This window comes from Protopterus annectens, chromosome 10.part0, assembly GCF_019279795.1.
Source record: "Protopterus annectens isolate FY-2018-M chromosome 10.part0, PAN1.0, whole genome shotgun sequence".
NCBI lineage: Eukaryota > Metazoa > Chordata > Ceratodontiformes > Protopteridae > Protopterus > Protopterus annectens.
This window is the reverse complement of record NC_056744.1, coordinates 792524467-792538856: the sequence shown is the minus strand read 5'-3', so window position 1 is coordinate 792538856 and position 14390 is coordinate 792524467. Positions and strand designations below refer to the sequence as shown.

The window sequence follows — 14390 nt, the reverse complement described above, 5'->3', positions numbered from 1 at the left end:
CTGTTTCTGCAAAAGTCACCACCAACTGCCGTCTTGGCGAGGGATAATTGTCAGCTTCTTGAGGCACGGGTGGGTCATAAGTTGGTGGGGGTGCAGAAGGTAACAGAGGCCAGTCGTCATCATTATAGTGATTCTGGCTGCATGACTGATAATTTCTCTCTCTTAATATTTACATACCCCAGGAGTGGGATTTCTCATTTGCACATTTTTGTAGTGTTATTTACTGTTCTATTTGCTGCCTGCAGCTGTGTCTTTAATCAAGCTGAGTTATATTTTAAGCTTCTAGCTGTAGATTCCTTTTCCTTATTTCTAGATTCTTCTTGCCAGACATTAAAAACTGACCAATAAGAGGTAGGTACCTTATTACCTTTCTGTTTTAGTCTATGTTTTTTAGAATTTCTAAAATGTTCCCATCAACAGTTCCTTTTTCTGTAAAGTGCTATCACAGTCATGAGTTCAGACCCTTTTACAAAATAACTACAACTGTCTCTTCCATACTTATTAAACATGTGCCTGCCTGGATTCTTATACTCCTTCTCTTTAAAACCACTTGTACTGGCACCATACCTCTCAATTGTCTTGATTTTTGCAGAATGTCCAGATTTTTGGGTCACGTTTTTGGTCTGTTCCTGATAAAATGTGTGTTTTTTTGGCAAATCACTTGAATGATCTGAGGATTGAAGTCACTAAATAATGACATACATATAAGATTCAGACTACAAATCCTTCAGAAAATGTATGTTAAAATGAACCCTGTTACTCTAGTGACTTTCAAAGTTTATAAGAGAAATATTTACAATATGTCCCTATTTTTGGCCTTTTGTCCCCCCCCCCGATTTTTCAGGGCTTTGTCCATATTTCTTGCACTAAGAGGTTGAGGTATGACTGGCACCCATTATAAAAACCCACTCTCATACCAAAGGGATAGATCTGCAATTATAATTAGGGTCACCCACATTCACAGTGAAGGAATCCTCTGTTTCTTTTCTTTATATTTTATTAGAATATACTTTCATTACTGAGAAGGATACTCTGTCCTGACAAGGAAACTCGGTCTTTGTGACAAGGATACTATATCCTTGTGTATATATATATATATATATATATATATATATATATATATATATATATATATATATATATACATACTGATTAGACCCTATTAGCACACAGCTGTAGCTAAAGCTGTCAGCAAAGGTGATTCCACAAACATTAAGTTTCCCAGATGCATACAATTTTCCCTTCTCACGTGCAATCAGAACTAGTGAAGAAAGTTTTAGTAAAGCAGTCTCATTCTCATCCAACCTTTTCTTCATTTGATGTCTGATTTTTACAGTTTTATCAGTTCATCTGAATAGCTGTTTTAAGCTTCTTCCATTTTTCCGACCTCTTTTTATTTTAATCAACTCTGAGCACATTTGACTTATATTTTCCTCTAAATTACTTGAAGCCAACTTTTGTACCAAAGCTTGAGCTTGAACTGCTTTTCGCTGAACAGCTGCAGGATTCTTATTCTTTCCAGCTCACATGCCTGTGTTTTTTCAGCTCCAAAAGGCAGTCCATTTTGTCCTTCTGCTTTGTTATCCCTTAAGACAACAAATTCTCTGTCAGCCTCCTGCTTCTCTTTCACTGTGTCTGTCTACTCCCATATCTTAGTTACTCTCTCCATTGGTCTCCAGACTCCTAATTCATTTTCCCTCTGTCTTCCCAGCTCACTCTCCTATAAAACTCCACATATCATCTTTGTTTCTTTGTGTTGTTATCGTACCAGACAGTGGCTTGATTGCTGTTCACCAATGGCATCTTCATCTCAACACCTTTACCACTTCCTCTTGGATAAGACTTCATTCAGATTTCTATACTTTCTGATACAGTTCTGCACCACTTGCTGAACCACTGTTTGCCCAAGATCTCCGTCAGCTTACATTTCTCTACCTTGAACGTCAGAATCTTCCAAAGTACTCTTTACAGATTCAGAACCTCATGAGTATCTCTATTCCTCCTAACTGACTCATTTATTCTTTTTGTCTGTGTCTTTCATCTTTCTACTGCAGTGTGTTTGAGGTCCAACACACTATACTGATCCAGCAGTGATTCCCCTTCTTCCCCCTTAAGTACTGGAGTACTTACCCTAGACTCTTAACCTGATGTCTCCTTCACCCCTTTCATGGGACTGTGTTTCTCCTCCTCCTTCTCTCATGTGATGTAATTCTTTATCTAGATCACTGATCAACCTCCACTCCTCCCTCCTCTGTCATTCTGGAACATGTCAGACTATTGGTGTACCTCCCTATATTGCCTTTGTGTCTTGATTCTGTAATACCAGCAACATCCATCCTCTTTCACTGCCTGAACTTTAATCTCTTGCTTCCCAGACTGTTTGCATTACATATTAACACTATGTAGCAATGATGTATGTTATGTTGTTTAGTCCTATATGCTGTATTATTTAGCCATTTATTGTCTTCTATTCCCTGCCTGAATACCTTTCTACCCTTCTGTAACATCTCCTCCTGGCTTTCATCTTAATTTAAGGGAATTTTTGTTATGTTGCACCTGCCATATCACTGTGGGGCAGGGTGTGAAGAGAAGTTATGCTGATTTGCAGCAAGATAACTGTCAATGTTATGTTGCTCATGCCTCACCTTTGTTCTTGTTGTTTGGGTTCAGAGCTGATCCTCAGCTCCAACTCAGCCATATACTATAGCTGGAGAGCTTTTACTGGCTTGAGGCTAGACCCTATCCCAGCATGGCTAGCGGTAGTTACCCAGATCTCATTTGCCGCTTGCAGCATCGAGATTGCGGATACTGGCTCAGGCTAAGTGTTTTTTTTCTATTTGTTACTCTTGATGAAATAAATCTTCTTATTTATCTCTCTAACTAGTTATTAATACCTGTTATACCTTCGCTATCCCGTCCGAGTGACTTGCATTTGTTGGAGACTAACCGTTTTTCTCTCTGGCCCTTTTTTCTCTTCTAGACCCATTTAACTTAGAGGGTTCTTCATTTTTTTCTACCTTCTTTAACTTTTAAGGAGTTGCTGTTGAAGTTAGAGGCTCTCCTTAGGTAGGGAGTTCGCCGTTTAACTTAAGGCTCCCCCCTTCTCTGCTTTGCTGTCTGTTAAAAAAAAAATATATATATATTTTTGTCTGTTTTTGGATAGTTATCTTGTCAGTAGTTTATAGCCTTACTTAGTGCTTTTCTGTATTATGTCCAAAGATACTGCCAAGGAATCGACTCGTGCTGCCAAAAGATGTCCCTTACGGATGGGCACATGACTTGCATATATTGTTTAGGACCTGTTCACCTGTAGGATTCATGCTCTGTCTGCCATGCTTTTAGTTCACAAGTCCTGCAGGAGAGAAGAAACAGATTAATCTTAAGAGGTTTACTGAAGGTCCCCTTTGATGCTGCTATGGAGGGGACTCAGCCAGCAAAACAATCGGAAAAGGTCAAGCCTTCATCCTCTTCAGCTCCGAGTTCAGACCCGTCTAAAGAGAAGGGCAAGCCACAAACTAAGTCGGACCCGACTGTCGGTTCCGATAAGACACTTTCATCTACGGCTTCATCTGTGTTTTTGGAGCTAGTAAGGTCTCACAAGCGTTCCAGGTCTCCTGCCTTGGAACCAGTGTGGTCTGCTCCACAGTCTCCATTATTACAATCTGTGGCGGGCAGTCACCGATCTTCAACCCATTCCTCTCGGTCATCCAGGAGCCTATCGGATGATGATATGGAGAGAGTGGTAAAGAGGCTTCTTAGGACACCAGCATTAGTCAAAATACTTTCGGGCCCATCCCAGATTGAAGTGGTGCTGACAGCCCAAACAACACCTGTCTCAATTCCTCCTCCGACTCCTCTGAGTTTGGAGCCGGAGTGTATGGAAGTCGTAGTGGTGGAACCGTAGGTTCCAGTAACCCCCCCCAGTCTTTCAGTTCCAACTACCATTCTGATCTCCTCGATACCTCCTTCTATCAAGGGATCTGGGAGGGGGGAGCAGCATCGGACCCTTGACCGACCCTACTCATCCTCTCGGAGCTTTGGCGCAGGTCAGCTTGTCTCCTACATTGGCCTCGGAGCCATTGCCCTTGGTTTGGAGGAAGTCTCCAGCTTCTTCAGAGCCGGAGATTTTTTCAGGTCATGACCGAGATGCCTTCAAGGTGATGAGGAGCATGCTGTCTGCTGAGACAGCTCCACCCTCAGCTCCATTGGCTCCTTTGCCTTCAGTGCCAGTGTCCACCTCCGAACCTCCCCTCCACCTCGACTGCAGGGAACCCATGCTCCAGGACACCCCATTGGGTGATCCCACCTCTTCCAAAACCTCCTCTGAGCATCCCTTGGAAGAGGTCCCTCGGAGGATGCATTCGGTTCCTGATCCTCCATCACTTGGGTATCTCCTCCTTTCGACCCACTATTGCACGTAGTGAGTCAGAAGGCTTGGAGCTCTCCAGGCATGATGGAACCAGTTCCGCAGAGGCCCAATAAATTCATTACAGCCCCTGAAGACAGACTCTTCTTATCTAAAGGTGTTCCCATTGATGCTATGGTGGTGGCAGCAGCCACCAAGAAGGAATTAGCGGAAACTTTTTCATCTGTCCATCCGCCGAATAAAGAGTCTCATACAATGGACAGATAAAGGAAGCGTATGTTTTCTTCAGTGACCTTTACACTCAGGTCACTGAACTATTTGTCCCACTTTACAAGGCTTCAAAGGGATCTCCTCAAAGAGTTAGGAGATACCTTACAGGATCCTACAGCTGTTGGAGCCTCAGACAAGGTGTCTTCTCAGCTTATGACCTTGACTTCAGTGGTTAACTCCTCTATGTGGCTAATGTCTTACGCAGCCAATGGAATGAGCAGGGCGGCAAGCACAGGAGTAGCCTTATGCACACAGTCCTGGATGCACCTTTGTCATTTTGTGGAGCCCTTCAAGTCTTCCTTTACCAACGCCCCCTTTGATGGCTCGTCCTTGTTTGGGCCTCAGGTAAAAGAGACTCTTACCAGGTGTGAACAGGATAGCAAAACTCTCTCTGCCGTGGGAGTACATTTATCTGCTCCGTCTAGGCCCTAACCTAAAGGCCAGAAGAGCGGGAAAATGTGGTTCCATAAATCACAGGGAGCTTCACCTGACACACATGGAGATTTTTCTCCCAGGGCAGAGGGGGAAATAACAATGGAAGATGCCGACCTCACGGCATGGGGGGGTCCGCAGAATCAGGGCAACAGAGATACAGTCTCTGGTAGACCCTTCCAGCGCTCCTAAAGGGAGGTCCGACTGTCCAACTCTGGAGACAGTTGGGAGGAGATTATCCTTGTACCCAAAAGCCTAGCAGACAATCACAGAAGATACATGGGTACTATCAATAATATCTGGAGGTTACAATATCCCCTTCTCCCAACTTCCTCTGTCAAAAAGACAGCACTCTATCGCAGATGTTCCACCCAGTCTTCAGGATCAAGCAAACCTAGAGGTTCAAGGTTTGCCAAGAAAAAGAGTCATCCAGGAAGTCGCCACAGACCAAATTGGATCTGGAACTTACTCAGGGTTCTTTTTAGTTCCAAAGAAAACAGGGGACTGGAGACCCATTTTGGATCTCAGCAGGCTGAACAAGTCAGTCAAGAAAGCAAAGTTCTAGATGGTAACACTGCAGTCTATTCTTCATTTTCTGGGACAGGACAATTGGATGTGCTCTATCGATCTCCAGGATGCATACTACCACATAAAGATGGGCAGACGGTCAAGGAGATATCTACACTTTCTCCTGGGAGCCAGTCACTATCAGTTCAGAGCACTGGCCTTTGGTCTCACCACAGCCCCCAGGGTGTTCACCAAATTCATGGCAGTAGTTGCGGCTCACCTGAGGCATCAAGGATTCCGGGTGTTTCCATATCTAGACGACTGGCTCCTTACTGCCACCACAGAGCATCAACTAATCAGAGCAAGGGAAGCCACAATTCACTCTTGTTCTCAACTTGGGATCACCATAAACTATGAAAAATCTGCCTTGTTGCCTTGTCAATATATTACTTTTATAGGGGCAGATTTAGACACAAGGGCCATGATAGCAATGCTGCCTCAAGAAAGAGTATTAACGATCTGTCACCAAGTTGTCATGCTGTTCACACAAAAGAGAATTCAAGTAAGATTTGTCCTCAAGGTCCTGAGTTCTATGGCGGCAGCAATCACTCTGGTCCCTATGGCTCGCTTCCATATGAGAATTCTACAGTGGCTTCTATTTGAACAATGGCTGTTCCAGGATTTACTCATGTCACATTAGATTCTTATCATGGAATCCTGCAGAAAGGATCTGGAGTGGTGGATTCACTCCCCTGTGGTGACAGTAGGCAGGCCATTTCTACCCCCCAACCTGTAGCCGCAGTGACCACGGACACTACCCAGATAGGGTGGGGGGGCATTATCCGGGACAGACTGTTCAAGGGACTTGGCAGGAACACGAGTACCACTTGCACATCAGTGTCGTGGAGATGAGAGCAGTGCTTCTGGTGTTGCAAGCACTTCAGGACTCTCTACCTACAGGGACTATAGCAATTCAGATGGATAATATGTCGGTAGTATGGTACATCAACAAACAGGGTGGAACCAGATCTTACCCCTTGTGTCAGGAGGCTCTAAGACTTTGGCAATGGGTGATGTCTTCCCAACGCTTTCTGGTTGCAGTGCACATCCCAGGGAAATCCAATGTGATAACGCACAAGCTCAGTCGGGCTATCCTGATGCCTTATGAATGGTTCCTGAAACAAGAAGTTGCGGACTTGATTTTTCGCAAATGGAGCCAGCCATGCTGCGATCTGTTTGTCACCCCCCTCAACAACAAATTCAGCAGCTACTTTGCCCTAGTCCCACCACCGGGACAGTCATCCAGGGACGCACTTGTTCATGACTGGCTCCTGGGACTGCTTTCCGCCTTTCCACCTGATCCCCAAGGTGCTTCAGAAAGCACAGTCATTGGGTTGCAAGCTAATCCTCATTGCTCCTTACTGGCCTCATCAGATATGGTTCCCATTCCTTTGGCCTCACCTGCATGTGGAGCCTTGGATCCTGGACCCAGTTCCAGATCTTCTGATGCATCAGTCGGGGGCTCCCCATCCTTCCATTCAAACTCTCAAGTTCACAGCTTGGTTTCTACACTTCCGGTCTTAGCCAGGCTTCCCGATGTTTCTCCGGTAGTTCAACATATTTCGATTTCCTCCCATAAGCCCAGTACTAGGAAACTTTATGCTAGTAAATGGAAGAGATTCTCCTGTTGGGCAAACAAAAATCAGCTTGATCCCTTTACTGCTCCAATTTCAAAAATTCTTGAATTTCTTGCTGAAACCTTTGACTGAGGAGCAGCTGCAGCTACTATCTGAGTTCAGTTAGCTGCCATTTCTAATTTCCATATGGGAGAAATGGGGTCCAGTATCATGTCCCATAGGTTATGCAAGGCATTCCTAAGAGGTACTACCCTCTTAAGACCTCCAATAAGAGAACCTCTCCCCCCCGGGAATCTAAATTTAGTTTTAGACGCTCTGATTTTTTCTCCCTTTGAACCATCTGCTTCTTGTCCACACACATTTCTAACTGGGAAGACCCTTTTCTTGGTGGCAGTTACCTCAGCTAGAAGGGTTTCAGAATTACAGGCCTTATCTATTCATCCCCCATACTTGATTTTCCATAAGGATTGGGTTTTCTCAGAACCAACCCCTCATTCTTACCCAAGGTATGTTCTGACTACAATTTGAATCAATCCATAGAGCTTCCTGTGTTCTTCCCCAGTCATGGCAACAAGGCAGAGTATAAGCTCCATCAAATGGATGTTCATAGACAGTTATGTTTCTATTTACACAGGACTGAGGACTTTAGAAAATCTGACCAATTGTTCATATCCTTTGCGGACAATAAAAAAAGTTGTGCAGTCTCAAAGGTGACTTTATCAAAGTGGCTTTCAGACACTATAAAACATGTCTACGAGTTGCATAAACATAAACTTCCAGGGAAAATTAAAGGGCACTCAACAAGGGCCTTGGCTACCTCTATTGCCTTTCAAGCCAGACTGCCTTTGGATTCGATCTGTGCAGCAGCTACCTGGGCTAATCCTCATACCTTTATCATTCATTGCAAAGTAGATGTGGCCTCCCAGAACAGAGCATCTTTTGGTTCCACGGTCCTGAAGAGATTTTTCCAGTGAGCCACCCAAGAATCAGGTGCTGGGGACACTGTCCCAACCAGCAAGAATGAAGGTGAGATATGGACAACATAACATAAAGAAGTTATGCACTCACCATAATGTTCCATGTTTGTTGTCCTTGATCTCGCCTTCCTTCTTGCGTCCCACCCTCCTTCCCCCTTCCTGGAGGATTGAGAGGAATCCCTTGTTTTTATTGGTTATACTGTCTGGGTTTCCTTTATACCATACCTTATGGTTAGTATCAGTGTACTTCTATTACTTTTGTGGAGGGGTTACACCTTTATCTGTAGGTGTCACCTGATATGTAAAGTAGAGGATATCTCTGGTCTATTTGTATGGTCTAGTTCTAGGTTATCACAAATGAGATCTGGGTAACTACCGCTAGGCATGCTAGGATAGGGTCTAGCCTCGAGCCAGTAAAAGCTCTTGAGCTATAGTATATGGCTGAGTCGGAGCCGAGGATCGGCTCTGAACCCAAACAGCAAGAAGGAAGGCGAGATCAATGACAACAAACATGGAATGTTATGGTGAGTACATAATTTCTTTTTTTGTGGGTCAGGTTAGGGGCATTTTAATTAGCTCCAGACAAGGGTTTGGCTAGACATGCTCATTGCACTCAATTGAGTATATTTTTTTCTGGGCATCTCTCAGAAACTTTACAGTTAAAACAGTACATGGTGTTTAGAACTGTCCAACTGTTCTGTTCTGTACAGTGCAATACAAAACATGCTTTCCTAAGAAGACTATGCCTCTAAAACAGCATTTTTATGTTTACAAGTGGCAACAGCTGAAAATAGTATCCCCTTCTGAGGTGTACCGAGGAAGCATTTTCAGAGTTGAGTACATTTTTTAAATGAGGTGGTAGAGGCAACAGCATAAGGTTTAAGTACAAAATATACATTTCTGGCTACATCCCTGGCTCCAGATAAGCATAACCCTTAATTGATCTGAAGCAAGTTATTTTTATTTTAAAATGACTCTTATTAAAAATATAATAAATATGTTATGTTGCCCCTGATACAACAGCACTGCTCTCATTTGCTTAGATAAATTGAAACCTGGTGCAGAGTGGCTAAAAATGAAACAGCCTTCATTTTGCTGATGTTTATTTGGACCAATCTAAAGTAGTAAGCATGGACCATGGTAAACTACAGTTGGAAATCATACATCGTAGTTAGTCTACCATGCTGAGAAAACTCCATATTTGAATACAAAGGTGTACTTTTAAAGGCCCTATTAGAAGTTTGAGATTTCATACTACAAGCCATACAGCTTTGAAAATTTAACTGCATTTAGCACGAAAAAAAGAAAAAAACACAGCAAACTGCAAAACTCACTTTTAACATCAGAAGCATTTTTACAGGTAGGCAAGCCCCCTGACTGTTCCACTGTAAGGGGATGCACCCCTATACCCCTGGTACATATGTATATATTTAATCATATCTGCTTTGAGATTGATGGATAGGTAGATGTAAGTTGGAGAAGAGAGAATGCTGCACCATGAAGTATTTTTGGATTTATTACATATTTCTTTCTAATCACATTAAAATGTTCACAATTAGGCAGAGTACACTTAAGCTTATGAAGGCTAGAATTGGAGCCCTAGTTTTAGGTGATAAAGCATGGCATGATATGGGTTACTGGTGGTTTATCTGCTCATCTTACTGCAGTATGCATTTGTATGACTTTATTTGAGGTGTTGCTATGTCTCTCTATAACCCACGCTATGAGATGCCTTACAGGACTATACAGTATACTTGAGTATTTCTTGCTATATATTCTTTAATGCTTTGTAATTTTTTGCTATATATTTTTAATGCCTTGTCATTTTTCTTATGCATGCATTTCTCAGGTTAAGGTTATTTAAAATAAGTTATGGTCATGTAGCATGTTTCAAAACTGACATTGCAGAATTTCTGAATGCTTTTTTATAGCTGCGTAATTTACACATTTACATGTGTATATGTACTTACTGACTTTTCACAGAATTCAGCGGTCAGTCATACAAGTTCTTCTGAGAAAGGAAAAATCGAAGTAATCTGGAATTCACCTAGAGATGCTCCACCTCATGTGCAGTTTTTGTAAGTAGTCTCTGTTTGTCCCTTAAGAAAAATAAGATTTAATGCCTACAAAAAGAAACAGGTGCACGTATGAATAATAGGAAATGATGTGTATAAAAGGAAACAGGATCTCACTTTCAGTAATGAGATATAAATATAGCAAAGTGCCATCTTTGTTGTATGCATCGCTGCTTCATTATTAGTCCCTGTATAAACAGTCTGTAGGGATTATTGGACTGCAGTAAAACCTAAACAGCTATTTCTTATGGGGAGATTCATATTTCTCAGTTTTTCTTCTTACTTTTCTGATTCTACTGTCATCTAGACAATGTCTTCACAAATAAATTGCATTACCAGCTCACTGATATTCTTACCTCAGTTGTTTGCTCCATCCAGTTACCCACATTGGAAGGGTCTCTTTTCTGAGAAAGCTGTACAGTTGGGAGGGGTCCTCCACTTCCCTTATGTAGGTTCTAAAGAGTATGAAACACCACCCACTGTAAGTGGGACAGGGCAAGTGAGGAGTGATGGTACTGTGGCTCTGAGTGGGTTTCTCATATAACCTTACCTTCCATTGATGTGCTGAGTGACATCACAGGAGGAGTACCTTGATACTGTGAGGGAAATGCTTACACCCCCAACACTCAGCTGCTTGCAGTGTAGCACTGTTTTACTTCACCACAGTAGGATAGGGTTACCACCTGCCCCACTTTGCGAGGGACAGTCCCTCTTTGGGCAGTTGTGTCCTGACAAAAAAATATTAAAAATGGCAAATGTCCTGAGATTGTAGGACATAATTATGTCCCATATTTTATGTAATAGTTGCATAAAATAGTTATTTCTGTATCTAAAATACCTAAATGTTACAAGAAACAGAATAAGCAACTAAACTGCTACAAGAATAAGCTTTTATTTAGGCAAAAAATTAAGTTCTATCCTTTGTACTGACTGTGGGTATGTGTCGGCCTGTAAAATGTGGTGTGTCCCGAAAATGCCCCACTTTGGCCATTTGAAAAGGTGGCAACCCTACAGTAGGATCTGCCTTACCTGAGTACCCCAAAACAATTCCTGCCCTTCAGTACCTGAAGACTCCTTTTGGAGCACTTTTCCATATAGGCTTCCTACCCAGTGCCTCACATCTGTTTTGCGTCTGCCATCTTCTCCATACCCCCATCCAAATTAATTCTGATATAGCTGAGGCCAGTTATGGAACCTAAGGGTGCCCCAGGTGTCTTGGCTGCCACCATCTGCCTGTTTTTTTTTTTTTTACTCTTTAAGCCTATCCAGTTATTCTCTCCTCCAATTGTAGCCTTTGTGGTTGCATCCAGGAGGGCAGACATGCAATGGGGTGTGTGGTGTATGGCTCTGCCTCCTCAGCAGCTTAGTTATACCCTCTGCCCTTTCCCCTCTTTGGACAACTTCATCCCCAACATGATGTTCCCAGCCAACACCATGGATCAGTGTGAGGAGTGCCCACATAACCACCCCCCATGTATGGGCATAACCATCCCTCCCTCCCTCCCTTGACACTCCATCAGTCGCCTGATCTGCTTATTGAAACTGGGTTGGCTATGTCATAGTTAGGGCTTTATCTCTCTATGCCACCACAGCAGCTCCTGCCCTAGTAATTCAAAGATGATTACAGTCAGTTCTTAATACCAGATGTTTGAGTTTCAATTTCATTTCCTTCAGTAAATGCATGTTATGCCAAAAGCTGTTCTCTTATGAACTGGAGAGGTATACTTAACATTTCCTGTCCCTCTCCCTCATGTGCCACATAATGTGGCAGGCATTGCATAATGCTAAAGATCCTTAATATATGATGATAAAGATCCAGCTGCATTAACTTATCAGTTAGTGCAATGAGATATTGTACAGGTTTCTTGTGTCAAGGATGCATGGTTTAACTCCTTTTCTCCCTTTGTACTTTTTTTTTCATTTTATAAGTCAATCTCTGGTGTCTAGTGGTGGCACAGAGGACTAATATCATCTGTGGGAGGTAGAAGGGTAAAGCGTTTGAATTTTGTTTAGAGCATTTTAAGGCATGCTGTTTATCCCTGGTGTCTATTGGTTCCATTCATTAATTTTAAATATGTGCCTTCAAGGTATGCCATATGAAGTATCCTTGGTGGCTTGTGTTCCCCCTTGATTCCCAATATGTGTAAGTACCACCCAGACACACCTACAAAGAGTTACCCCTGGTCTAGAGTTGCCCCACCCCCAATCACATACACAAGCAAAACAGCCATCTCCCCATGTGAGCACCCTCACAGATGCTCATCCATTCATCCATAGTTACACACAAAGTCACCCCTTAACTTACCTTCTGGCACACCTACTATTTTCTCCCAGGCAAACACACTCACACATCCACTCACACATGCAGTCCATTGCATATACTCATGCACCTACCTCCTAACATTAACTTGCAGCTAAACTCCCCTGCACTTAACTCTACCACAGTGGATGAAAATGGTCTTTTGGCCTTGTTCACTGCCATGATGTGCAAGGAGTGCCCACTCTAATCTACATGTCTGACTAAGTTTATGAATCACCCAGCAGGTAGATACTTACTTGGAAGTATTTCTGGGGGTGGGAAAGCACATGGCTAATTAACATATGTCTCTCCCCTGGACTGCCTCATTAGCATCTAGCACAACCACAGAGACAGTCCATTTGTACAACAGCAAAAAAAAAAAAAAATAGCGGCACACTGTGTGGCAACATCTGCTTCGGCTCAACAGAGATGTGCATTATTTGTCTTTTATTTTACATTGAACTCTGTGGAAAAAAACAGAATCGGGGCAAGTACTGAAGGTATGCAAAGTTGTAATGCTGATAGACTTTTGGAAATTTGATTTTTAAGTTCACCGAGCTGTATGTTTGATGGGCTATTGCTAGAGAGGCCTATAAGACCTAATACACTTCAAGAACTCCACAAACTGGGAATTATACTAAAGCATGGCCAAAAATGTATTGATCAAGTAAATCTGATTTTCACCATGCATATAAGAAGGAAGAAATGTGAAAGATCAAGGAAAAGAGGTTCTCGGGCTGGTCTAACTCCCAGACTCAAGGCTAACCCTCACAGGCCTGCACTTTCCTCTATGCTACTAGCAAGTATTCACTCCCTGATAATAAGATGGACTACATAAAGCTGGAGCTCTCCATGCAAAGTAAGGTGAGAAACAGTTGTTTGCTTGTGTTTACAGAGATGTGGTTAAACTCCAACATAAATGACCGCGTAATCAATATGGATGGCATGACACTATTTCAATCTGACAGGAACCAGTCACTCAGTGGTAAATCTCGAGGAGGGGTGTTTGTATTTATGTAAACAACAACTGATGTACCATCTGCTAGCTGGTTCCCCCCACTGCTTTGAGAACACTGAGTTCATGTCACTAAAATTTAGACCCTTCTACTTGCCAAGGGAGTTTAGTGGTGTGAGCCTCACAACTATTTACATCCCTCCCTGTGCCAATACCAGTGAGGCACTGGTCCCACTTTACCTGTCCATAAATGATATGCAGAACAAGAATCTGGAGTTTGCTTACATAATAACAGGTGACCTCAACCAAGCCAACCTGAAATCTGTACTACCATGCTACCACCAGCACATGAACTTCGCAACAAGAGGGAAGAACATACTGGGCAAGGTATTCATCAATGCAAAACTAACTTATAAGGTAGTACCCCATCCATATTTGGGTAACTTGGATCATCTTGCCATTATGCTAGTTCCTGCATACAAACCACTGTTAAACAGAAGTAAACCATCAAAGATGGTCAGAGGGAGCAGTCTTGACACCAAAGGATTGCTTTGAATGCATGAACTGAAATGTGTTTAAGGAGGTGGCTACAGTGAATCATCCCATTGACCTAGAGGAGTATACAGAGTCTGTGATGGCCTATATCTCAAAGTGTGTGGATGATGTGACAGTCAACAACATTATCACCACATGGGCAAATCAGAAACCCTGGCTGATGAGTGGGGTATATGAGCTCCTGAAAGCACAGAATACTGTATTCAAATAAAAGAACAAGAATGCCCTCAGTGAGGCCAGGGCACAACAAAACAGAGGAATAAAGAAGGCAAAGAGTGCCTATGGTTAGAGAAATCAAGTAAACTTCTCTGATGTGA

The 14390-nt window shown here is 42.7% G+C and overlaps 1 protein-coding gene across 2 annotated transcripts in view; it reads left to right on the top strand.

The window, feature by feature from the left end:
• LOC122813347 (putative ferric-chelate reductase 1) overlaps positions 1–14390 on the top strand; it is an 817655-nt gene that overhangs the window by 238153 nt on the left and 565112 nt on the right. For both annotated transcript variants that reach the window (XM_044085613.1, XM_044085612.1), the window contains exon 4: positions 10173–10267. In XM_044085613.1, coding sequence (XP_043941548.1) covers positions 10173–10267 — 95 coding nt within the window. The remainder of the gene's footprint in view (positions 1–10172; positions 10268–14390) is intronic.